This window comes from Meles meles, chromosome 7 (assembly GCF_922984935.1).
Source record: "Meles meles chromosome 7, mMelMel3.1 paternal haplotype, whole genome shotgun sequence".
Classification (NCBI taxonomy): domain Eukaryota; kingdom Metazoa; phylum Chordata; class Mammalia; order Carnivora; family Mustelidae; genus Meles; species Meles meles.
The window spans coordinates 17658649-17686627 of record NC_060072.1 but is presented as its reverse complement, the minus strand read 5'-3'; the positions used below and the strand labels follow the sequence as shown (position 1 = coordinate 17686627).

Genomic DNA, 27979 nt, shown 5'->3' with positions numbered 1-27979 from the left:
TTTATTTTTCACTTATTTTCTTTATTCTATTTATTTAATTTTTCCTTTTTCCTGACTTCTTCTAACTTTTGATGGTTTTGGTGCCTTTTCCAACTTTTTTCTAACTTCTAGTCAATTGAATGCCTATTAATTCACTTATTTTCAGTATTATTTTCTAATAAATGCTACACATTTTCCTCCGGTTATGGCTTTGGCCATATTCCGTAGGTTTTGATATATTATTTTTGATATATTATTGTCATTGCTTTTTATTTTCTCTTTAACCCAATATTAATTTGGCCTAAATTTGTAAAAATTTCCAAATGGAAAGTTTTGTTACTATTGCTAATATATAGCTTTATTATATTGTGTTTAAAAATATGTGATCTGTGGGGTTTCTCCTTTTTGGAGATGGTCTTAGTGGTGTATGTCAATCAGTTTTTGTGATTATTCCATAGGTGTTCATAAAGATTATAAGTTCTTGGTGTTTGGGTACAAGGTTCTTTATTATATCACTGTTTTATTTTTTATTTTTTTTATATATATCACTGTTTTAAATTATTATTTGAAGCTTTTTGATTTTGTGAGTCTAGATCATATCACCTTCTGAATGACATGTTAAAATCTCCAAGTGTTATTGTGAATTTATTGTTTATTTCTTATATATCTACTTTTCAACCTATATGTATTATTTTGCTGTAGACTTATCTTTTGTAAATAGGGCTAACAGTTGACCAGTATGAACTGGTGGTACAGCTTACTGGTTGGCATCCATTCTGATCTGTGTAAGTCTGTGCCACATCAGTTGTCAAGATAGTTTTGATGTTATCATTGCTGTTAATTGCTTTATTGCTGGTTTCAGGGTTCTTTTTAAGAATTTTTTTATTTTTAGATTTTATTTATTTGAGAGAGAGAGAGAGAATGAGTGGCGGGACAGGCAGTGGGAGAAACAGACTCCTTGTGGAGCAGGGAGCTGGACATGGGACTCAATTGGAGGCCCCTGAGATCATGACCTGAGCCAAATGCAAACTCTTAACCATCTGAGCCACCCAGGTGCCCAGGTTTCAGGGTTCTTTTATTTTGTTTTTTCTTACAGGTTTCCTGCCCCCAAGAGACTTTGTCTCCTAATAGAGACGTTTTTTCCTACCTTTGTGTTTTATGTTTTCCATTTATTCTGCTTTTGTTGCTTCTCCATCTCCAGCCCCCTGCCTTTGCTAGATTTTTAAAAATCATAATGAGGTTGAACGTTTGCATGTATGTGTGTATGTGTGTTTGTTTTTCTGTGTCTCTGTGTGTATATGTACACATTTTTACAATTTTTATTTCTCATTCTGTGAACTGTCAGTTTTATATCCTTTTATTTGTATCTATTGTGTGATTGGTTGTAATCTTGATCTTGGAGGAACCTTTTTTTTTTTTAATATTTTATTTATTTATTTGACAGAGAGAGATCACTAGTAAATAGAGAGCCAGGCAGAGAGAGAGAGAGAGAGGGAAGCAGGCTCCCTGCTGAGCAGAGAGCCCGATGCGGGACTCGATCCCAGGACCCTGAGATCATGACCTGAGCCGAAGGTAGCGGCCCAACCCACTGAGCCACCCAGGCGCCCCATTGGAGGAACCTTTTACATTTAGAGAATTTTATCTTTTTCTTTGATGTGTACCAAGTTTCTTTTCGCAGTTTGTCTTTCTTTTGACATTGCTTTATAGTGTTTTTTTCTCCAACCATCTTATTAACTACTTTTTTTTAGACCATGCTTTGCTTATTTTTCCTTTTCCTTTTTCTTGATTTACTGTTTTTTTTTTCTTTCCATGTAATGATATGAAAGTTACACATGCTAATTCTGTGCTTGCCTTAGTTGCTCAGAAATTATCACATACATTTAAACTGAAAGGATCTTGTCATCTTTGAGAATAGATTACAGTCTTTCCTTCTTTTGCTTTTCCCATATGTTTTATGTATTCTTGAATCTTATTCCAGATTATAATAACACTAAGAAGCTAATTTTTTGGTCAGTCTTTCATAGTATTATTTAGACCTCACAACCATACTTATAAACCTCAATTTAGGGGCACCTGGGTAGCTCAGTTGGTTAAGCATCTGCCTTCAGCTCAGGTCATGATCCCGGGGTCCTGGGATCGAGCCCAGCATCAGCCTGCTTCTCCCTCCCCCTCTGCCTGCCACTCACCCTGCTTGTGCATTCTCTTTCTCTCTCTCTCTCTCTGTCAAATAAATAAATTTTTTAAAATCTTAAAAATTTCTTTATACTACCATTTCTCTTACTCATTTTTTTTCTTGAATTTCTTACTTTTCTGGAATAAATGTAGAATCTTTTTTTCCCCCAAAACAATTTTATGGCTAAACTTTAAAGTGTGTGTGTGTGTGTGTGTGTGTGTGTGTGTGTGTGTGTGTGTGTGTTTTAAAGATTTATTTATTTGGGGGTGGACGGGCAGAGGGAGAGGAAGAGAGAGTCTCAAGCAGACTCCACGCTGAGCACAGAGCACAACGCAGGCCCAATCCCATGACCCTGAGATCGTAACCCAAGCTGAAATGAGGAGTCAGATGCTTAACCAACTGTGCCAACCAGGGGCCCCTAAACTTTGAAGTTTTTTATGTCCTGAAGTGTTTTAATTTTTTCCCCGTATTTGAGTAATAATTTGATAGGACATACATTCCTATAAAAGTCATTTTGCTCAAGATATTGAAAACACCATGTCACAGATGAAAAAGTTTAATGCCAATTTCTAGAGTTTAAAAAAAAAAAAGCTATGTTGGGCACTGATAATAGAGTGAAAGTTTTAAAAGAAAAAAGTTGCAAAACAACATTTGTAATATATCTCATTTATATATATGTGGATGTTCATAGAGGTCAGAAAGGGTATTTACCAATTATTGCCAATAGTGATTGTCCTTGTTATCTAGTACCATGTAATAAACTCCTCCAAAAGTTAGTATGCAAAATAACATTTATTATGTTCAGGGATTCTGTGCATCAGGAATTCAGACAGGACACAGCAGTGATGGCTAGGCGCTGAGATGGGAAATCTTGAATGGTCACTCCTGTATCTTGTGCCTCTACTAGGATGACTGAAGGATGGATTGAACTGGGGCCGTCCTCCTACATGCCTATATGTGCCACTCCATACAGAGTATTTGTGGCAGTTTGGCTTATACAGTGCTTCAGTATTCCAAGAACAAGTATTCTGTAGTGAAGCTACATTAGCTTTCTGTGATCAAGCCATGGAAGTCATCTAGTGGCATTCACCATACTCTTGTGGCAACAGTAACGGGCTCACCCAGAATCGTGAGTGGGGACTGACACATAGATCCTACTTCCTGATGGGAGGTGTCACAATTTGTGGCTATGTTTTGAAACCATCGCAGTTGTCATGGACAAGAGTATTGGTTAAATGATGGCAGGAATTTTTAAAAAAATCTCTTCTATTCACTACTGATTCCCAGAAGAGTACTTAAAACACAGTAGTGTTTGATAAATACATACTGAATGAATGAGGAATGGGGTTTTTGGTCATTTTGGTACCAAATGACCTAATGCTTTTTGGTACCAAATGAATTTTTCACAGTAAGCATAGATTATCTTTATAAATAGAAACAAAAATCAAAAGGTATCTATTATGTTAATGTTTTAATTTATTTCATGATATCCTAGATATTTGAATGATTTCTATGAGTTGGAGCTACAGCATGGTTCTGGTGTTGTGGGTTGGAGTATTCCAGTGACTAAAGGAATTGTGCCTTCTCCAAGAGAATCCCACACAGCTGTCATATATTGCAAAAAAGATTCTGGAAGTCCTAAGATGTATGTCTTTGGTGGAATGTGTGGTGCTCGCCTGGATGATCTATGGCAACTTGATTTAGGTAAGCTTACCTTGATTCAGGCTCAGGAATTGGTTATGATTGATAAGGACAAATGTAAAAATCACTTTTGAAAAATATTTTTGGTTACAGCATTTATTGAGTTACACTTAGATTTATAGAAGGCACTTGTAGCCAGCTCTGGGACAGCTGAAATGTATGCAAATGGTGGCTAATCAATGAAGTTAAACAAATGAATGTTTGATTTATGGCAGTAACTCTCCTGTGCTCCTTATAAATAGGGTCGCCATATGTTGTGGTTTGCCTGAAAGGGTTCTGATTTATGCTTACTGTCCTCTGTAATTATCAGTAGTACCAATTATCACTCCATAAAGTGTCCCATTTGGGAATGATCAAATTTATATGGTTATTCTGTCTACAGGAAATGTAACATTAGTAACGTTATTGCTGGTCAGTGAAAACACTGGCTAGCTCTTTTTAAAGGGATCCTAGAAGTGAGTGATTGGAGGGTAGGTGTACCTCTCACTTTTGACTATATTCTACACAATGTGTTCTTACTTAAAATGTTAAAATCCCTAATCTGGTTTTAATGCAAAATTGGTGGCACCCTAAATACACTTCCCATTACAGATGCTAACATTCAGGTGTAAACAAGATTATTGTAATTGACTCTTTCTTTATGTCAGCTGGAAATGTTTATTTTAAGATGAAATTCAAGTAATGGTTTTGAAACATTTTTGCTTCTTTTTGTTAAGTCCTTTTTTGTTTTATTTTTTAAAATTCTGCAAGGTGAGAGGCGCCTGGGTGGCTCAGCCGTTAAGCATCTGCCTTCGGCTCAGGTCGTGATCCCAGGATCCTGGGATCTAGCTCTGAATCTGACTCCCTGCTCAGCAGGGAGCCTGCTTCTCCTTTTCACACTCCCAGTGCTTGTGTTCCCGCTCCCGAGGTCTCTTTCTCTGTCAAATGAATAAATAAAATCTTTAAAAAAAAATTCTGCAAGGTGAGATAATTTGCTATTATTAAACCAAATTGCTAACATACTTATTTTTACTTCTAGAAACTATGTCTTGGTCAAAACCAGAAACTAAAGGGACAGTGCCACTTCCACGAAGCCTTCACACAGCCAGTGTTATAGGAAACAAGTATGGTGGTTTTCTTTTCTTTTTTTAAAAACCAACTTAAGAAAGATACACACAAAGAGTCGTGCTACCCATTGCTTGGAAATAGATTATTGAATTTAACAATGATTGTGTCTACTAAAGCTAGAATAGTAAGCCTATAAAAGCTAGAATACTTACTGTGCCATTTTCTTATCCTGCCTCTTGCATTTCTGTACATTTCTTACAGTGCCTTGCACAGAATAGATATTACATAAGTGTGAAGGAGAGTATTGTCTCACTGACCTGGCCTCCATTACCAGGTTTGACACGCCTAACTCACTGTTCCATTTTACTTATTTTTGGTAGCAGTTGATTTGTGCTCAGATATGAACTCAGTATGCACACAAAATTATTGAACTTTGAATAGAGTTATGGTTAGAACATAAACTCTGTAACCAAATTGTGCAAATTCAAGTCACCAGTTTTGATATTTGTCATGTATGACCTGGGGCAAGGAAATTTAATCTGTCTGTACCTCAATTTCCACACATGTAAAATGCAGATAATATTAAAACCTATATTAGTATTGAGGATTAAATGGATTAATATGTATGAAATGCTTCAAACAGTGGCTGGTACGTGAAGAGCACTCCATGAAGTTTAGCTATTACTGTTATCAACAGGTTCTCTTATTTGTGCATTATTGTGTAAAGAGAAAGTAATTATTTTCTTTGTGTAGGGATTTTTTCCTATACGTAATGTTTTAGGAAACATCTAGAACCTCATTAGTTCTTTTTTTTACACAGCCGTAAACAAAATCTAATAAGCTATGTTTTTTAGAATATCAGAACCCTTTTATAAAATGTGGTTTTCCATTGGAACTCTAATAGACAAAATAGGAAATTGAGCTTGTCTAGTTGGCATGAGGTCACATGGGCCCTGAGTGCTGCCTGATGAACCTTTCTCCTTCAGCAGCTATTAGACCTATCTCAAGAACCCCTAGGGCCCCAAGGGACATAGTTCAAAGTTTTTTATTTGAGTGATATCAATGACAGAATTTATAAGAAACTTAATCCTCTTTGGTTACTTTATGTATACAACTCTGAATTTGATCTTAGATGTCATAGGTCATTTGACTATCTTTCTGACTGAGGTACACTTAGTATATTATATGTAATATTGATTTTCAAATGTATTATAAGTGAAATATTCCCCACTTCATGTAACTTGCCAGAGAGAAATAATTTTGTTCTGTATTGCTTCATGAAATTGTAAATTCTTCAGAGACCACTTTATTCATTATCTTACTCCCATTACCTTGATCATAAGTAAGTAAGTGAATAGTCCTAAAGCTTTGAATCAACAAATAAGAAATTTAAGTCTATTCTTAGCATTTTAAATCTAAAAAAAAAAATTTAAATCTTTAGAAAAAAAAATCATCCGATTTATGTTCTCTCTTTTTGTTCAGGATGTACGTTTTCGGTGGATGGGTTCCACATAAGGGGGAAAATATTGAGACTTCACCTCATGATTGTGAATGGAGATGTACTAGTTCATTTTCTTACCTAAATCTCGGTGAGTCTTTTAAGAGTTACTTACTGAGATAAAACTTATTAATAAAAGAATTTTTGTTATTTTGTTAAGAACACTATAGTAGTCATGGATATTTCTATCTTCTAGATACAGCAGAGTGGACCACCCTAGTATCAGATTCTCAGGAAGATAAAAAAAATTCAAGACCAAGACCAAGAGCTGGACACTGTGCTGTTGCAATTGGCACTCGATTGTATTTTTGGAGTGGAAGAGACGGCTACAAAAAAGCACTGAATAGTCAAGTTTGCTGCAAGGATCTTTGGTATCTTGATACTGGTAGGTAAGAGTATTCAACAAATTTTTTTCCTTCAGGTAAATAAATACTTGAGCCCTACCTGTCTCTTGAGATTTAGAGTAAATGCCACTGCCTCTCTTTTCCATAATTAAAAAATGAATGGAAGAAATATTATATGTAGATATTTCCCACCCCAAGAGAATTTTCTTTTTTTTTTCCCCCAGGAGAGTTTCTTAATGTCCCTTTCCTTGAGTATAGACTGGATTTAGTGACTCCCTTCCAAACCACAGAATATGGAAAAGGCCTAGTAGTAGCTTAACAGTAGACAAACCTGGAAAATACCATCTTAATCAAATAATCAGTATTAATAGCACTAATGATAGTCATGTTGAATCATTTAGCCCTGCTTCTCGTATGATGTGATAAGAAGAAACTTCACCTGTGTTACTGCAAAATCCATAACCTCACTCTGAGAAATTACCAACAAACGCAAAATGAGGGACATCCTAGACGTTCTGTATGAATAGCGCTTTTCAAAAACTTCAAAGTGATGGAAAATAAGGAAAGTGAGGGGACAGTTAAGGCTCAAGTCAGTTAGTTAAGTTAGTTAGTTAAGTTAGTTAAGTCAGTTGTCTGACTTCGGCTCAGGTCTTGATCTCAGGGTTCTGGGATTCAGCCCTGCATTGGGCTCCCTGCTTCTCCCTCTCCCTCTGTGATCTCTCACTTTTGCTCTCTCTCAAATAAATGAATAAAATCTTTTTAAAAAACAAAAAACAAGGAAAGTGAGAAATAGTCACAAATTGGAGGAGACTAAGGAGACATGAAGACTAAATGTCAGGTGGTACCCTAGATTGGATGGAACACACACACACACACACACACACACACTAGTTGGAAAACTGGTGATATCTGAGTAGTCTGTAGTTTAGTTAATAGTATTATTCCAGGGTTAATTTCTTAGTTTTAACAAATATGTTAGCATTAAGGGAAACAGTAAAGAGTATATGGGAACTCTTTGTTTTTTCTGTAAATCTAAAAGTATTCCAAAATAAAGGATTTTTTAAAAAGATTTATTTTTAGAGAGAGAGAGAGAGAGACATAGAAAACATGGGAGGGGGGCAGGCAGAGGCAGAGGGAAAGAGAGAGAGAGAATCCCAAGCAGTCTCCCAGCTGAGCATGGAGCCTGAGGTAGGGCTCAGTCCCACGACCCTAAGATCATGACCTGAGCCAATATCAAGAGTCAGATGCCCAACCAACTGAGCCACCCAGGTGCCCCTGAAAAGATTTGTATGAAAGTAGTTCAACACTAAAAATTTTAAAATATGGAACTCATCCATTTTTTTCAAAAAAATACTTTTTGATTGACACATGTCTATCAGGAATTTTACTAGGTTGTTTTATATGCTGAGAAGTGAAATGTTACAGCAGTGAAAGGGACTGATATGATAATGTCCCTGATATCCAAGAACTTACATTCTTGGAAAGTATGAGGGCAGCAGGATGACAGGCACTAATCAGACAAATGAACAAAATAAGTTCCGTTTCTGGTAAGCGTGTGAAGATAGTAACATAGACCACTGGGATTGTAGGGTACTGGTATAGGTACCACTAACTTCAGGGTGGGTAGTTAGAAAAGTATGAGACGGCATTTGGGATATAATCCAAATGGAGAGAAGATGCTATCCATGGGAAAGGCTAGGGGATAAACACTATAGCAAGGGTGAACAGCAAGTACAAGAGCCCTGAGATAGGAACACTGGGCACATTTGGGAACAGATTTGAGCTGAGTGGAAGAGGACAGTGTAGGAATGGAGGTTAGGGAAGTGACAGCAGGACAGATCATGTAAGGCCTCACACATCATGGTAAAGTTTAGGTTGTTTATAAAGTACAAGGGTAGTTTATTTATTAGTTGGAAGGAGAGATGTGTCGTGATCTGATGTATGTATTGGAATGGGCACTGCATTTGTTTGGAAAATAAATTGTAGATGGGTAAAAGTACACAGGGAGACCAGTTAGAAGTCTCACAAGAGCCTGAGAAGTCTTAAGACTACAGTGGTGCCAGTGGAGATGGGAAGGAGTGGGTGAATTCTGGATATGTTTTGGAGTTCTTACTGACAGAGTGGCTGATGAATTGGGTGTGGATGTGGCACAGAGAGGGGAATGGAGGATGAAGTTTTTAACTTGAATAATTTGGTGGTATTTCCATTTACTCGGCTGGGGAAGACTGAGGAGAATACCAGTTTGTGGAGAAAATTAAGTTTCATTTAGACTATGCTAAGTTCGAAATAAGGAGATCAAATATGTAGTTGACGAATAAAGAAATCTGGAGGTCAGTCAAGAAATCAAATCTGGAGATGTAATGTATGTTGTTACATGAGAAAAGCAGATTATAAAACATGCCTATGATTCCAGTTTCTTTTAAGCATTTAAAAAGAAAAATCTGGAAGTATACATCGTGTACCAAAATGTTATCTAAAAGGTGATATTCAGCATTTTCTGAAAGGTTTTTCTCTCATTTTTATTTTCTACAGAGGCATGTATTGCTTTGGTAATATAGAAACAGTTTGATTTTAAAATTAAGATAATTGGAAAATAATAAATGGAACAACTAAGTTAGAGACTAAATATTTTCTGTGGAAGAAGCACATGCTAGTAAGCAGGGAAGAAATACAGAAAATCAAACTTACTGATGCATCTTCAAAATTGGGAGTTACTGCCTGAAGTCCAAGGATAAACTTTAGTCTCTGAGATTGGAAGAAAAATATGTGTGTATAGGTTTTTCTTGGCCGAATATATCACTTTCAACAGATTATCTAAGGGATCTGTGACTAAGGGATTGGCCAGTTTTTCCATAAACCTTTTCTTTAGACATGAATAACTATCTAAAAGTAATCGTGGCCACTATCATAAGGTCAAAATTTAGACTTTGCTTCTCCTCTTGATAAATTGGCATGAATTTGGGGAGTTGGGGAAATGAGGGCTCTTCATCTTTCCTGTTTTCACTTTTAGTTAATCTTTGTGAATTTGTTAATATTTAAAAGAGTGGTTAATTCCATAAAGCTTTTTTACGCAAAATAGCAGTCCTTTGCTCCAACCTTCCTCTCATTTTCCTTGCTTCACAATCATCTGCTTTCAACTCTGTTAAACAATTCTTTTGGTATTTACTTCCATATTTCCATATAACACAAATATATTGCTACTTTGATTTTTTTCAGTTTAGGCATAAAATGCTCACTTTCTACTCTGGAAATTAAGGATTTAGTCTCTTCTTCCCATCATTCCTCACCTCTCTCCTATATGCCTTTCTTACCCCCATTCTCTCAATATGGTTATACCATAATTTTGTTAGATGAGTATTCATTGTTTACATTATGACCACATAAACACTGTTTGCAGGTGAACCATGTAGAATATTGTTATACTTTCCTTGCACAATTTTTTATTTGCCATGGATTAATAATTGTTACTTTCGTTTGTTTTAGATTTGTATGTATTTACCACTAATTCAATCCATACTCTGTTATTTGTTTAAATCTTCTCTCACTATGGTTAGATGCATCAGATATTCTATCAAATTTCATCGTCTTGAAGAAATTTCTCCTGCTCCAATCTGGGATGATTGTCCTCCACAAATCGAGCCCAGCTATCATCTTGGCGTCTCCCTTCATCATCTTCCTGGGGATATCTTTTGCCTCTCACCTGTGCCGGATTCCCTGTTTCCTGGATTCCATATTTTTTCCCTTTCTTAGTTTACTTTTTCATTTTTTTGTGGAACACATCCCAGGAAAAGGGTGCATAGGTGATAAATTTATTTTGAGATTTCACATTGTTTGGAAGTATGTTCAGTCTTTTTTCCACTTAATTGGCGATTTGCATGATAATAGAATTCTACACTGGAAGTCATTACCCTTCAAAATTTTGAAAGCATTGTTACACTGTATTCAAGTTTCTAGTTTTTTTGTTGAGAAACCCAAACCATTTCTGATTTTTGTTCTTTTTAAATGTGACCTTTCCCCTCACCCTTGATAGCTTTCAGGGTTTTTTGTTGTTGTTTTTTTTTTGTCCCTACTATTCTTAAATTTCATGGTGATGTTCTTAAATTTCATTGTGCTTCTATTTTTAACCCATTGTGTTGAGTACTTATTGGGCCCTTTCAGTTTGGAAACTCATGTTCTTCAGTTCTGGGCATTTTCTTGATTTATTTCATTGATTTGTACCCTTCTGTTTTCTCTCTTTGCTTTCCATGTAACTTCTATTATGTGAGTGGTGTACCTCTTGGACTTGTCTTCTTATTATTTCCTTGTATAAGTTGTCTTACTTTAAGAAATTTAAATAAACTGGATTGTGAATAGGATTATGGAGAAATCTACATGGGGAGTAGTTGGAGGAACTAGGTTTACTTACCCTCTAAAACACAGTCATCAAATTTTTCTCTAATGGGCTAGATAGTGAATATTTTAGGCTTTGTAGGCCGTATGGTCTCTGTTACAATGATGCAATTCTGCTGCTGTAGAAAAAGCAATGATAACTAATACATAAACAAATGAGCATCGCTGTGTTTCAATAAAACTTTATTTACAAAAACACACCATAAGCCAGCCAATTTGCTGACCCCTTCCCTAAAAAATACAAAAAGACAAATAATAGACTTGTTCAATATCTATAAGGATTCTATATAAGGAATAAAATATAGCTTACAGATATCAACTCACTAGAAGAAAAAATTTTCTTATATAACTGTCTAAAGATGGAATGTACTCCTTTAGGAATTCTGAGTTCTCTGAATTGGTAGGTAAACAAAAAGAGGACAAGGATAATGTAGAAATAATCTCAGATTCTTTTTCCTGGTTCTAAAACTCTATGATTGTTATTTGTTTTGGAAATGTTGGTAATATTTTATACCAAAGTAGTTACTTGTTTGGGGTAGTACAAGTTTTGATAAGAGGGTATTAACTTCAAGAAGTTGTGATTTTCCAAAATATGTCCAAATCATCTTAGCTAACATTAACAGTATTTCTGACTTATATACTACTGGCTGAAAATTGCCTCATTAAAATTCTAAAAAACTTACAAAGAAGGTAAAATAATGTAGCTATAACTATAAAATACTTGCGCCCCCCCCGCCCCCCGTACTTCTATGATTAAACATTTCTTTCTGATTCTGATGACACAAATAGCTTGGAACTGGATTGTTTTGTGTGTAGAGCTATTTTTATAAGGAACTAACTAAATAAATAGAATCAGAACCCCAAACTGTTTTCATTTGACCTATGATAGCTATGTGTATCTGAGTAAATTTTCTCCTTCTTGGTAGACAGTTGAAATACTAATTGCTAATGTTTTCAGAGCCCTAGACCCACACAAACTATGTAGGCAAAATATTCATACATTGGAAACAATGTATAATGTCAATATTGTTCTTTAGAGAAACCGCCGGCACCATCACAAGTACAACTGATCAAGGCCACTACCAACTCTTTCCATGTCAAATGGGATGAAGTGCCCACAGTTGAGGGCTATCTTTTGCAGCTGAATACAGACTTACCCTACCAAGCTGCGTCATCAGATTCTACAGCAACACCAAATATGCAAGGTAACATAATTTTCAGCTGAAAGCATCCATGCTCATTTGCTTTTTTAAAAAGTTTCTGCAGGAAAGCCAGTGATTATGGCTTAGTTTTAAAAATTTTTATGATGTTTCCTGCCTGGTTAATCAAGTATGTTGTGTTTCAACTCTGAAACTTGCCTGTCTTATCATTATGCTGTGGTAGAATGCATAGATGTGTAGGATACAATGTTGTTGTTTTTTTTTCTGCAGTTCATTCTGATGTACTTTCTTAATTTGACTTGATACTTGACTTCAGGAGATGGTTTTATTTAGCACATAAATATTTCAGCTTTTTTCAAAAGTATTTTTGTATGGTAACAGGCACTTAGAAAGAAACATTTTTAATTTTACATGTTCTTTTAGAAAGGATTTTAGTCAACTATTGAGCAAACTATTAAGAAAATAGATAAATTTTGATAAAGATACTTTTTAATCTTTAATACATAACATCCAGAAATACTTGATTATATTTTATTGAAGCTAATTCAGAGCATGTCAGCATGAACTTTCTTATTCCTACAGGAGTCAGAATGGACCCTCACAGACAAGGCAGTAATAGCACCATTCCTAACAGTGTAAGTTAAAAAAAAAAATTTATGATGACAAATGAATGTTTAAGGTTAGAGTCTCAATTTTTATTCATATTTTTAGCATATTACCCTAGGACAGAGGTTCTCAACCCTGGCTGCATATTAGAATCACCTCTGAAATTAAAAAACAATCATACACAGAATCCCAGCCTTTTCTCAGATTTAGTGAAGCAGAATCTTTAGGATGTCCTCCATGTTATTCTTTATGTTCCACAAGTAAGTGAAACCATATAATAATTGACTTTCTCTGCCTGACTTATTTCACTCAGCATAATCTCCTGTCCCTTCCATGTTGATGCAAAGTTTGGGTATTCATCCTTTCTGACGGCTGAGTAATATTCCATTGTATATATGGACTACGTCTTTATCCTTTCATCTGTTGAAGGACATCTTGGCTCTTTCCATGGTTTGGCTATTGTGGACATTAAGGAGGGCATGTATTACATTGAGCACCAGGTGTTGTACATAAACAGTGAATCTTGGAACACTGCATCAAAAACTAATGATGTATTTTATGATGACTAACATAACACAATAAAAAAAAAAAAGAAACTTTAGGATGATGCCCAGTTAACTGTGGTTTTAAGGAACACTCTATAGATCACTATGACAGTAGTCTAGATTAAGAATCCCTAACCAAGATATTGAAGTCTCCCCTCACTACACATAGCTTCAGAGGCTAATCTCTTAGAATTTATACTTACAGTATCTTGAAATCTATCTTTTTGACATTTCTAAATGTCACACACACTCATTTTAAATTTCCAATACTTCAAAAATGGATGTGAAATACATTTCTTTACTATGTACTTTGCCGACCAAAGAATATGAGTTGCTAAATTGAGCACTGATGTTTGTGAGGTTCCTTCTTGTTTATGAAGGGCTTCACAATAGATATTTGTAGAGACTAATGAGTAAGCTTACTAGGATTTACACTTGTTTTATATGGCAAACTTCTGTCTAAATATACAGTAGATTGTTTCCAAGGAAAATGATGTAGGCATAAGTGCATGTGTTTGAACATGGCTGTATGATGGGCAAATACCTTTAGGGCCATAAGAAGTTGTAATTGACTATAGAGGTATAATGAACAATCAAGATGGAGACAGAAAAGTACCAAAAAACAGGTAAGTAAAAAGAGGCAGTAGTATTGGGGTTTTTGAATGAAGCCACATCACTTTTATGGTGCAGTAGACCCATAGGTATTGCTATGTAGTAGTAACAGATACTCACAATGATCTGAATTATCAAAAAGTCTAAATATATTCATTATAGTATGTATAAGAAGACAGAAACAGACTTAGAAAGATTCCTGTCTAAAATGTTTAATGCTAAAGAATATTGATACGTGTATGTGTTAAATCTTGATCTCTCTTTGGAAAACTCGGTCATACAGAGTAATTAATTTGCTTGAACTGAGATTTTATTTTTAGGAGTCATCAAATCTTTAATACCCACGTTGACCTTGTTAAGAAAATTTGACAAAAATGTTAAACTTGGTAGCTTTGGCTTTGTCTCCTGTGTTACATACGTATTTACTTGAATACTACTACCACTTATAAAAATGTTGTGTTTTTTTTTCCCTCAGAATATACCCTCCCATTCCCCTTCAGAACCTGGTCTATTCAGAATGGAGATTAAGTGGAAAAATTGTTTTCTTAAACTACTATAAAATTTAAAGAATAATCCTGTACAAATTAAGAATATAATTTAAACTGTTTTATATCTTGGTAAATTTATTTTCAAAAGCATTTAGGTTGTAAATTATTTTGCTTATTTTTTACATGTATTTTTATTCAATTGAACATTGCTTCCTACAATAAACTATTTTATTTCTTATAGATCAGTGATATAATGAACAGTACAAAAACTGAATATACAGCTATGAAAGGAACTTCTATGAAAAACAGACCAGATCTCAAAGCATCAACTGATTCTAATGCAACTTTACATTCATCTTTGGCAACTAATGCTTCTAATCATAATAGTTGTGTCGTGGATGTGCTAAGGAAAAACGAAGGTATAAAGATGGCATTTTAAATAAAGCTTTTTACAATAGTAGGGAATTTTAGTCTTTGGAAAAGTAAATGTTCTATGGTTCTGATCCATTTTCAAAATAATAATAAGCTTTCCATATTGACTCTAGTTGGATATACCAAGATACCAAGGAACCACTTACCTGAATAGTAATGCTTAGTTATGAGCTACAAAATTCAGATGAGGCAAGCTCTTATATGACATTTGAGGTTGGCCAGTATTGCACTGTCCCTTTCCCATTACTGTACTTTCGTTTTTAAAATTTTTAAAGATTTTACTTATTAGAGAGATGGAGGGAGAACACAAGTAGGCAGAGCAGCAGGCAGAGGGAGAAGGAGCAGCAGGCAGAGGGAGAAGGAGAAGCAGGCTCCCCCACTGAGCAGGGAGCCTGATGTGGGGCTCAATCCCAGGACCCGGCGATCATGACCTGAGCCAAAGGCAGCCGCTTAACCGACTGAGCCACCCAGGGCCCCCCAATTACTGTATTTTCTTAGCACTTAGAACTATCTGAAATTATTTGTTTTGGGCAGAGATTTTCTTGTTCATCTCTATTTCCTCAGCATCTGAATCCATGCCTGGTTAATAGTAGTCACTTAGTAAATACCTGTTTAGCAAGTAACTGGATTATCCTCAGAAAGAGTTCATTTATGAGAACTGTTGATTACATTCATGGAACAGCTTGTAATTCAGTGAACTTTATAATTTAAAGTGAGTTCACTTGAATATTCTCATGCCATTTGAGATACATTAAGCATTATGCCTTATTTAAATATCTAAAATTATTTTATAAATCTCATTCTGATATGTCTGTGACATAGACACACATGATTGTATTTTTAATTTGAAAACATCGTGACAGCTGATAAAAATCTAAATACTCTTCTATAATGCAAACTTAACAGTATGAGTATTATTTTTATTTCCATTTTTCTTCATGAGTCCATGATAGATAAAGTATTCAAGGAAAATAATTTGCTGTCATTTTTCCTCCTTTCATTATGTGTGGAAAAAGAGAACACTTTTGTTTTCTTAATTTTCTGATGGAATGATTTGCTCAAAATTATAAAAGCCTGGTCCTGGACTGCAGCTTATATTTCTGTCCTTTTTTTTTTTTTAAAGATTTTATTTATTTATTTGTCACAGAGAGAGAGAGAGAGAGAGCACAAGCAGGGGAAGGCAGGCAAGGGGGTTAGGGAGAAGCAGGCTTCCCGCTGAGCAGGAAGCCTGATGAGGGACTCAGTTCTAGGACCCTGGGATCATGACCTGAGCTGAAGGCAGATGTTTAACCAACTGAGCCACCCAACCATTCCTATTTTTCTTTCTTACAGTGATTTTCTATGTCTGTCTTATAAAGAAGTTTATATTCTTAGAAAACAAGAGCTTTGAGATTTCAGATGCACTCTAAATCCTACATTGTAAGGCAGTTTGGATAAAATTAGTACTAGGCAAATTGGAAAACGATAGTGGTTGTACAATGACTGTCTCTGGCAGATCATAGACATTCAAATATATGAATGAATGGCTACGCAATGTCAGGTTAACAAGAGAAGATTGGACTTTTTCCCTATAGGTTAGAGTAGCTGGTGTGTTTCAAAAGTGGGAAGAGTGACATGATTAGTTGTTGTTGTTCTTGTTATTGTTCTTTTGTTTGAAAAGAACACTCTGGCCTCACCATCAGAACTATAGTAGGAAATGATTGGGAGGCCGATAGGGTGTTCTTTTAGGACTACAAGAGACACAGAGACTAAAGCAGTGGGTGGGATGGAGAGGAGAGAATATATCATTTCTCAGACTTTTAGAAAGTAGCATCCATTATTAGCCTTAGAAACTAGTTGGGTATGAGAAATAAAAATGAGTTGACCATGACTCCCAGTTTTTTTGGGTTGGAAATTCAATGGATGATGATACTCTTTATCAAGATAAGAAATACAAGAGCAAGGACAGACTTGGGGAAAAGGTAAGTTCAACTTTGAATTTAGTGTTTTTGAGGCACTGAAGAACATATTGGTAAAGATTTCTAATGGTCAGTTGGATACTTAGGTGTAGAGTTTAGGTAGTAGTTTTTAGCTGGAAGTAAAATTTAGAAGTTAAGGGTATCTAAAATATAAGCTCCAAGACAAGGGACCTTGTCTGATTTGTTTACTGTGAGATTCCTAGCATCTCGCACAGTGCCCAGGACATAGGTATTTGAGAGATTTATGATTTGTCAATGGTAGTTAAAGCATAGGAAGATATGTAAATGGAGAGAAGGGAAGGCTTGGGAACGCCTGCATTTAAAGAATCATTTTAAAGAAGAAACCAGCTTAAGAGATTGAAAAGCAGTTCCTAGAAGGTCAGGAAAATAACCAGAGATTGGTGTCCTACTTTTTCTGGGCATCACAGTTTGTGACTATATATTTATTGTGTGTGCTTGTCTTTCTCTATCACATGATTATAACTTGATGAGGTATTAACCATGCCTGCTTTGTTTCAGCATTGTAGAAAGAAGCACAATCTCTGGTAAATAGCAAATCTCCGGTATTGTGGAATAAGTAATTATAAATCATAGAAAGAAACAGCTTCAATAAGGAGTATGTGGTCAGCATTGTTTACATTGCAGAAAGGTCAAGTAAATGGAAATCGAAAGGCATCCTTTAGAAATCATTGATATTTGCCAGAGCCATTTCATTAGAGCAGTGGGCTAGAAACCAAGTTTGAGGAGGTCAAGGAAGTAGAGACTTCTCTGAAGGGAATTAGTGAGGGACTAAGGTAACTGGAGAAGATTTGCAGGTCAGAGAAGATGCATGTTTGTTTGCTTGAGAGACCTGATAATGTTTATGGACCGACGGCCAAAAACTACTAATGAAAAGGAATCTGAAAACCCTGAAGAGAGAGGAATGATTGATGAAAGAATTTCCCAAAATGGGAAGGAATGGGACCAAGAGCACAGGAGGATAGATTATCTTTCCTCAGAAGAGAGGTCAGCTCATCCTCTGAAATGGAAGAGAAGATGGAAAGGATGGGCACAATCACAAACATATTTCTAGTTTAGGTCAGGAGAGGCAGAAAACCAAGGGCATGCATTCCTGATGACTTCTATATTTTTCCCTGAAATGAGAAGCAGGGCATTTGATCTATGATTTAGGAGAGTCCAAGAACAATGATTCGGTGCTTAGAGTAGAAGAAGGAGCTGAGACGTTGGACATGTGCTCTCTGTATAGTGCAGTTTATTTTTCTAAACATTTTATGCCTAGTGGTTAATTCATATGAATGACATGTACGGTACTCATGTTTATATTTTTAAAATTGAAAACAGCAAGAATTATGTGACAAGAACCATAAGACAGCACAGTTATTGCAGGCATTATGTTAACAATTGATCTTTTCACTTTAATTTTAGGTCCTCATACTTCAGCAACTATAGGTGTTCTAAGTAGTTGCCTGGACTTAAGAACAGTAATCCCCGAAACTTCTGTTTCCAGTTCTGTTTCCAGCGCACAAACTATGGTAACCCAGCAGACCATTAAAACTGAATCATCCAGTACAAATGGGGCAGTTGTTAAAGATGAAACTTCACTAACAACATTCAGTACCAAATCTGAAGGTTTGAAATGTGTTTCACATACTGTATTTTGAACCATTTTTGTATATAAATTCATCAAACTTACTTGTTTAGATTGGAATTGCATTTCATCTTGGATTGAATCATATATAAACAGATAAACATTTCAATGAAAATTATTATATACTCTGCTGCCTTCCATAAAATATTTAAATCAGCACACACTGAAATACATTCAGAATGTATTTATCCTACTGTGAATATGTTCAGCAAATTTTTTTTCCCATAGAAAAGATTAATTCTTTAGACTTTGGAGTAACAATTCTCCCAGCTTGATTGATTTCTGATTTTGTAAATTCTCATTTCATTCTTTTGCAATAGGACTTGTGTTTCATCTTTGGTAAACGTTCTCTGAAGTTCTAGCTAGTCTTCAAACCCTTGAGAAGTGAACTTTGTGAATTAGTTTGAGTTAGAGGGTCCATATTTCTAATTATTGTGCTTTTCTCCCTCTGGCTCTTTTTTGTATGTTTATAAATTGTATTTTAATGTGTCTGTTTGCTAAGTGATTACGTAAGTCTTATATGATGACTTGTTTGGTTTTTAGTTGATGAAGCATGTGCATTGCCTGCAACCAAGATCAGCCGTGTAGAAGCACATGCTACAGCGATGCCATTTTCTGTAAGTATATGACCTGAAGATCATATGTGTTTAAAGGTAGAATGCTGAGCAACTTCAGCATAAATTCATGAAAAGATTCTTGGGTGTCCTCTAGTAATGACTTGCCAAAGACTGAAAAATGAAAGCTTGAATAGAAAAAATATTTACAGTATAATGTTAAGTGAAAAAAGCTGCATAAAAATTTGTGTGTATATGTATATAAATACATATATTTTTATATATATATACACTATGATCCCAACTTTATTAAAAGATACACATGATACATTCATTCTCACTCTCATGTGAGTCCGCGCACATCCACACTATAATGCTAGATGACTTTCTCCAGGCTCTGTGGCCACAGATAATTTTTACTTAATCTCTCTGGGCCTTCAATATTTTTGTATAGTGAAATGTGCTGCTTTTATAATCAGAAATATGAGTGTATGTATGTGTACATGTATATATAAGTTACATTAATGTCTTAAAGAGTAAAAGGACATATTACAGAATATAAAATTTCAGTGGCTCTATTGCTAGCTGTTAATTAGAAGAACAGCATAATATTGCAGTATTGGGTTAGACATACCTATAGGGTAACCCAATAATCTGACATTGAGTTGTTTTATGAAAAGCCAAAATTGGTCCACAACTTAACTTAAAATGCTAGGTATGTGCCTCACAAATACACCATGATTGTCTTAATGAGGTAAATATAAGGATAATATATATGTGTGTGTGCATGTGTGTGTATATACTTCTTAATTTATTTTAAAATTTTCAGTAATTGCGATTTTATTGCTATGAGCAAGAGTTTTTATTTGACCTAATATTTACCTCTTGGAATCCTTAGGAATTGTCCATAGTTTTAGTTTTCTTTCAATCATGATTTTATGGATTTTGATCAGATATTTACCTTCATCAGCTTTCACCTTTCCAGAATATTAAGTCCTAAAGTTCTCAGACTCTTCTCAAGGAATAATTATTAAAGGGAACTTTTTTTCTCCCAAATCTGTTTTGCAACACATCAGCCAGAATGGTATTTGTTATTTCAGTTGGAGCCAGTTGTTTTATAAAATTTGTTGAAGAGAGTTTTTACAACTTTAAAAATGAAAGCAAGTTTAAAGATACTCCTTAAAAAAAAAACAAAAAAACTTAAAGACTTTTTCTAGGTAGCTCACTTTGTCATGTGTGATAGCCTAAAGAATAAGGAATGTGAATTATAAGCATGTACCTCTGCTGTTATATATTTAAGACGGAAATAAGTAACTGAAGTGCACATTTGTTTTGAGCTTCTGGAAACAGTGTCTCATTTATAAAGAAGATGGCTTAAAAAGGTTAGTTCCAGGGATAAGTATAATTCACTTATCACTAAAAGTAGCTTAAGGTAGAGGAAGTTTCTTTGTTTTAAAGCAAGGTAAAAAATGTAAAACTGTTTAATCTCCTCTTTAGTATATACTAAAGTATATTCAAATTGCATTTTAGTTTTGAACATTTTTTCTCCTTTTAGGTTTGGAGAATCACAGGTATTTAAATCAAGTGCAAAGGTCACTGAATTTCTGCTAGTTGTTTTTGAATCTAGAAATAAGCCAGCTTGGAATGAATTTTCCTTATTTGCTCCTTTTGGAGCAAGGTATAATGTCACACTAAAGGGATTACATTTTCTGAGAGGGTCTCTGAAATGACAATGTTCTATAAAACAGCTGGCATTTTAACATATCACTGATTGGAAAGCATGCTAACTCCAGCTAGGTTGATAGTACAGAGCTACTGACTTACAGAATGCCTGTCACTCCCTGTGTTTGAATTGGCATCCCTGTTTCACTGTCAGTTGACCTAATCTGTTAAGAGTTTATTTACTTATGAGCTTTTAATGTTGTGGTGTTTACCTATATACCTATTTGTAGATCACTGCATGGATTTATTGAATCTTGAAGTTTCTTAAATGCACAGTAAGAGTCCTGATAAATTTTTCTTTCTCTGAAATCAGAAAGAGACTCCTTCAAATCCAGTGGCCACAATGAAAGCAGGAGAACGACAGTGGTGTGATGTAGGAATCTTTAAAAATAATACAGCTTTGGTGAGCCAGTTTTATTTGCTGCCAAAAGGAAAGCAAAGCATCTCAAAGGTAGCTATTGATATATTTCCTACCCTGTGAGTAATAAATTTCATGAATGAGATCTTTTTTTATAGCCCTGATTGAAGTCACTTGAATGCATGAAATTGAGATCTGTCCACAATCTGTAATTGAGAGTTTTATCTATATGCCTAATTATCTTGTATTCTTTATTAAGGTACTTTTAGGAATACATCACAAGCAGGTCACTTAAAAAACCTTATACAATCACTGGGCTGGATTTTGAGTCATAAAGAATATGGTCTGGCCAGTACAGATAAAGATTTTTTGAAGGATCTCTAATTTTGTTCCCTGGTGTGTTTAGAGAATGGAACATTTTTTTCTTACTGAGAACTTTTTATTTTTTTTTTAAGATGTATTTATTTAGCAGGTGAGTGTGCAAGTCAGGGGAGGGGCAGAGGGAGAGAAGTAGTCTCCACACTGAGCGTGGAGCCTCCATCTCAAGACCTGGAGATCATGACCTGAGCCGAAATCAAGAATCTAATGCTTGGGGCGCCTGGGTGGCTCAGTGGGTTAAAGCCTCTGCCTTCGGCTCAGGTCATGATCCCAGAGTCCTGGGCATCGGGCTCTCTGCTCTGCAGGGAGCCCGCTTCCTCCTCTCTCTCTGCTTACTTGTGATCTCTGTCTGTCAAATAAATAAATAAAATCTTTAAAAAAAAAAAAGAATCTAATGCTTAACTGAGCCACCCAGGTGCCCCTTTACTGAGAGCTTTTTTCAATTCTTGATTTCACAACTTAAAAAATTTAAGAGCCCCTGTAGGTTATTGAAATACAGTCTAATTTTCTCTTGATACTAAAACCCCGTAAAGAAGAACTCATATATATGAACTATGAAATCAGTAACCCTAAGAATTATGAAATCAGTAACAGCTCCAAAGCACATTGAACTGATTTTTTTCTGGAATGGGGAATTTCAGAGAGTGAATTGTCTAGACCTACATAAATGGAGAACTTATCATTTATCATTATATTTTAGTTTCTCTAATATTACCTCTGATATCTCTCTTTCATATAGAATTCCTCCCAATTCTTGACAAAATTAGAAATCCTCATTAGTAATTTTTTAGTATTTTACTAATGAAATTTCTGGCAGTAGTTTGATTTCATATATAAGGAAATAACAATATCTAAGTGCCTAGTAACTACCTGTTTTTCCCAAAAGAAAAACAGGGCATAAAATTTAGAACCAGTAAACTTGGGTTGGAATCCTTAGTTGCAGTACTCAACAGTGTGACCTCAGACAAGTCACTTATTAAACCTCTCTGAGACTCAGTTTCCTCATCTATAAAATAAAAATGATATCGCTCCTTAAAAAATGGGAATCATACGTTAGCACTACCTGCCTCACAGTGGTGCAGTGAGAGGGAGAACATGTAAAAACTGTTTGAAATTTGTGAATGTTATGAACTTCCTACCCAGAATATGCAGTTGTTTAACATTTTATTCAGCACCTGCCGAATATTAATTTTTAAAATGCTCTATACTACATGCTGATCACTTCTCTTCTGTCAAGCTTGCTTGCCTATATCCAAAGGGTATTGTTCCTGGTTAGACTATTTGAGAATAATTCTTCTGAGATTTCTACTCTAAGTTTACATGGATGGATACAGCTATCCATGTAAAGTGATTGTTACTTTATTTATAGTGATTGTCAGGTTTTTTTCTACCTTCATATTGTGCAGAACACACATCAATTTCTTTTTATAATCAGTGATTTTTAACTGGAAACAGTACTTTTCCTATGGATAAGAATCACCAACCCATGGGCTTAGTTGCTTTTGTATTGGAAGGTTTATTCCAATATAAGGGAAATAAATGTGAACTAGAACCTTAAAACATGATTCATTCTTTAAAAGTTTTCTTGTTGAATAACAAAATGATGAATTGCACCTTTTAATTTTTGCATGTATTACATTTTAGATAGGAAATGCAGACGTACCTGACTACAGTTTACTTAAGAAACAAGATCTGGTTCCAGGCACAGGATACAGATTCAGGGTTGCTGCCATCAATGGTTGTGGAATAGGCCCTTTCAGCAAAATCAGTGAATTTAAAACTTGTATTCCCGGTTTTCCTGGAGCTCCTTCTGCAGTCAGAATTTCAAAGGTGAGATGTCAGGTCAAGGCTTGGTGATTTAGTTATTGAAATTTTGTACATGAAGTGAAACTATCAGTCTAGAGTTTCTTGTTAGTATCTGATAAAATGAGAGGTATCTAAAAGGGGTGGGTAAATGTACACCTGAAACTAATGTAATGTGTGTGTCAACAGTACTTCAATTTTTAAAAAAAATTTAGGTCTTAAATAAAAGGGGTGGATTATAAGTTTAAAAAATGTTTGCTAATCACTCACAATTTTAAGGACCAAAGTTGAAGCAGAATTACAGCATCCAAATTGTAGAGAGTCAGGGAAATCTGGTATTCTTCTTAATATTAACTTTGTTCTTATTGTATGGAACCAAAAAGTTTGTGCTGAAGAATTTTAATAGAACACATGAAATTGAATTCTGTTTTATCCTAAGGTCCTGCCCCTCTTAGGATGGTACAGGTAGACATTTAAGCCTAGTTATGATATTGAAAAGTGGACATGAATTAAATGTTGTAGATCCAATTAGGTTTTAAAAAATCAATAATAAAAGTTCTAGTACCTAATGCAATTACTTCAGCAGAAAGCATTATTTTGTGTTCTACAGATAGACTCAACATTGTAAGTGATATTAGAGAAAACTCTTTCAGAACCTTTACCTGGTTTGGTTTTGTTTTGTTTTTCTCCTCTCTTCAAGAATGTTGAGGGTATCCATCTCTCCTGGGAACCTCCAACTTCCCCTTCTGGAAATATTTTGGAATATTCAGCCTACTTGGCTATCCGCACAGCACAAATACAAGATAATCCAAGTCAACTTGTGTTTATGAGGATTTATTGTGGTCTTAAGACATCATGTATAGTAACTGCCGGGCAGCTTGCAAATGCACATATCGATTATACATCCAGGCCTGCCATTGTGTTCAGGATATCGGCAAAGAATGAAAAGGGATATGGACCAGCTACACAAGTTCGATGGCTTCAAGGTAACAATAAAAAAGCACCTTTAAATTGAATTTTTTTTTTTTTACTGAAGCTATTATGATGATTATTTATTAGTAACTGGTTTTGAAGATTTGTCATTTAAAAGAGTATTCTCTGACTGTATTTCTAGCACTTATGAGTTTGAGTTTGTAAGTTGTTCTTAAAATGTATTTGCTCAATTTTAGATCCAAATAAAAATAGAAAAGAAGCAAAGACTCTCTGAAAATTAGTATATGGATTCGTCCTTACAGTTATATAACTGCTTTTTTATAAAGTAAAATAGTAAAGATAAAAGCTAGAAGGCTTTATTACCCCAATATCTTTTCTAAAGGGCATGTAACTCAGTCATCCTAGAGTTATTGAGATGATTCTAGTAACTGGCTGTTGTACACTGCGCTGTCTTACATAGTAAATGTTCTCTTCATTGTCAAGGACCTGTCTTTGACTACTCCCTTTAACTTTATTATTCTAGATAAGCAGCGGTCCTCTTAACACCTATCTTCTAGTAAATAACATTTGTGATACTAATTTTGATAGCCGCTATTTGATTCATTTCTTTGTCTACAGTTAGCACAGAGCTTAAGAAATTACAAAAGAAAGAAAGAAAGAAAGAGGAGAATTTAGAAACTCTGATTTTGAATTTTTATTATTTTCCAAGAATCATGGCAAAATACAAAAAAAGTAATGGGTTTTCTTGATTCATACCTGATATATTGGAATACATTTTTGGCCAAAGCACCTAACTTACCCAGTCCTTGGTTTCCTTGTTAAAATAATTTACAGAGTTAATTTACATTTAAGGTTTCTTTCAGCACTAAAATTCTGTATTTTCGTCAGAAGTAAAGTATATCTGTGAACATTTTAACATCTGTCTTAATGGCTCTAACTTTGCTTTTGCTGAAATTAAGAAAACCTTCATAATTTAAAATTCAAAATTGAAATACATATGTCCTCCTCATTGCAGAAAGAAAGAAGCACCTTAACACAAGTTTTGAAATAGTGTTTTAAACATTTGTAAGATTTTTGTAAATGCTCTAAATGTTTTATTTTTGCATTGTTTTTACCTCAAAATTGTATAAACTTTTTTACAACTGAAATATAAACATTAGACAGCTCACTCAGGTCCCACTGCAACCTTAAAGATACAGATAGGCATGATGGGTCCTCTGCCACAGGTAGCTTGTTTTGAACCTTTTTGGAATGTCATGGTTCCACTGCCTGTTCAGATCTGGAATGGAAATACAGAGCAATAAATGCAGAAAAGGTAGTTCACACTATGAGCTGCAATAACCGCACGGGCCCAGGCCTATCTTTTTTATACCAAGTAACCTTATGCCAGTTTAGGTTGACTGAGTAGCTGTGTCCTCGAGCTTCACCTAGAATACTCCCAGCCAAGATGGATTTAATTGTGCAGAATTGATATATATGTATGTTCCAGTTACTAATTTAAAGTGTATAGAATATTTTAATATATAATTTTTGTAAAGAACTGGGATTTTTATACTACAGTATTTGTAATTAATGTGTCTCACTAATTAAGTTTCTCTTGAAGAAAATATGCAAACTGTTAGACACGTAATGAGTGATTTCCAAACTCTAAAGGTAAAATAAATGCACTACTCTGGTGTTGTTAGCATACCTTTTTTGTGGCTGTATGAATCTTTAATCTTTAAATATGTATTTTACAAACAATGTTTACAAGGAGCTTCTCTGGTTTGTTATGTCAGCACCTCCCTTGGTGAGAGCTTCATTCTGCATTTGTTAAATTCATATGCTTTGCTTTTAGCATATGCTTGCTTTTTGCACTAGTAGAATTTTAACTTACCTCATTATTATGTTTGTAATCATTTGTATAGCTTCCATAATATGTCTGATATAGGCTAAACAAATACTTAACCAAAGTTAAAATAAATGGTAAGCAATTTTGCACATATTAAATGCTAGGGTTTGTTGTGTATATGTGTGTGTTTAGTTATAAAAAGAGTAAGAATGGAAGTTAGAGTATATGTTTCAAGTCCGATTATTTTAATGATCTGTTTGCTTTATTAGAAAAAGGTCTCGGTTTTAACTCCTTATTCTCTGCATTAATTAACAATTTGCGTCTCAAAGCATTTCTTTTAATGACAAGGACTAAGTTGACTTTAAGCAAAGAATAGAATATTTGAGTGTGCACATTTATACCTATTTAGTATTCGGTTTAGTTTACTTTGCTTACATGCCTCAACTGTGCTGTGAACCTGTCGTTCTAACATACATTTTATTTTCTAGAAAGAAAGGCACTCTTTCTATACCAAGGGATTTGTGAAAATAACAAATGTTTTTACTTTGAGGATCAGCCCAGATTCTGTTATCATTTTTTGGCATTTGTACATTAAGCAGGAGTCACATTTATGAGTGACTAAAAAATGCCATTGAGAAATCTCTGTGGCTTGACATTAATAGTTAATAGTAGATCTTTAAGCTGTGTGTTCATGAATAGAATGGATTAGGGTAAATAACAAGAGAAGTGCATTTAGCTTCCTATGATTTGCACATTTTCTGAGTGAAGATCCCTGAGTAGCAGTGGGCTAGATCATGCAGATACCTTTCATAAGAGGATTTATGCTGAGTTAAATGACTTTCTTTCTCCTCCCTGCTGGATAGGTAATTCAGATGTACAAGCCTTTGTGCCACAGTCCTCTTCCTGGGCTCTAAAACTTTGGTTCACATGTGTAGTAAAAAGATTTTGATGTCGCATGCTCTTAGAATTATGTTTTCTAAAATATTGTATTGGCTTCATTTTAGTTTAGTAAACTGTTTTGGCAATTTAACTAGAAATAGGGTATTATAAACTCATTTTTATCCACATTAAAAAAACAACCGGAAATAATCTGATTGCATGTATGAGGCCCCCTTGCCCTATAACCCAATTACATAAATACAATCATCTATAAGAAAGTAAAACTGTTGATCCATTATTTCAAAGACTTGTAGCCTAGCAAAGATTTGTTCTGGTTAGAGAGATGGTCTACTATAAATGAAGGTATTTTTATTTTAAAAAATTGCAGCACTTGTAGTAAAAATCATTTGTAACATTGGCTATGAAGAGATAATTAGTATTTAAAGTTATTGTCGTAATCTGACCATGAATGAAATAGGTTGCAAAATAGACTTGGTCTTTGACTGCTTAAGGTATAACTGACGGTCAAGTTTTCCAGGACTGATTTTAGGCAGTTTTATGTATTATGTACCAATGATATGTAAAATAAAGCACCTTTTCTATTATAATCAATTACAGGTGTTATTTATTTTGAACTCTATGAGAGAAAAATTAGTGATTGCAGAGTAAACCTGTAGAAATGTTGACTTTATATTGTTCACTTAAAATAATATAGGCAGTCTCATAAAGAATAGATTGTCTCCCAAAACTTGTTTTTAAGTTAGTGGATTGTGTTCGGAATCATGTTCTCATAGAAATGTAACCTGTATCTCTCTAACTCTTTTTCTAACGAGGCTGAGCTCGTATGCAAAAAGGCACATGGCTCCAGGAAACAGATCTAAACTGTTGCCATCTCTTTTTTGTCCTCTATTCACTCTTAATCTTTTGTCTTTATGCTTTAC

The 27979-nt window shown here is 34.8% G+C and overlaps 1 protein-coding gene across 1 annotated transcript in view; it reads left to right on the top strand.

The window, feature by feature from the left end:
- Positions 1–27646, top strand: part of HCFC2 (host cell factor C2) — a 35261-nt gene extending 7615 nt beyond the window's left edge. The window contains exons 4-15 of the mRNA XM_046012299.1: positions 3648–3856; positions 4872–4956; positions 6383–6489; positions 6595–6783; positions 12169–12336; positions 12874–12926; positions 14784–14961; positions 18358–18561; positions 19124–19197; positions 21170–21307; positions 23237–23422; positions 24096–27646. Of these exons, the coding sequence (XP_045868255.1) occupies positions 3648–3856; positions 4872–4956; positions 6383–6489; positions 6595–6783; positions 12169–12336; positions 12874–12926; positions 14784–14961; positions 18358–18561; positions 19124–19197; positions 21170–21307; positions 23237–23422; positions 24096–24410 (1906 nt within the window). The 3' untranslated portion in view covers positions 24411–27646. The remainder of the gene's footprint in view (positions 1–3647; positions 3857–4871; positions 4957–6382; positions 6490–6594; positions 6784–12168; positions 12337–12873; positions 12927–14783; positions 14962–18357; positions 18562–19123; positions 19198–21169; positions 21308–23236; positions 23423–24095) is intronic.
- Positions 27647–27979: the final 333 nt, after the last annotated feature.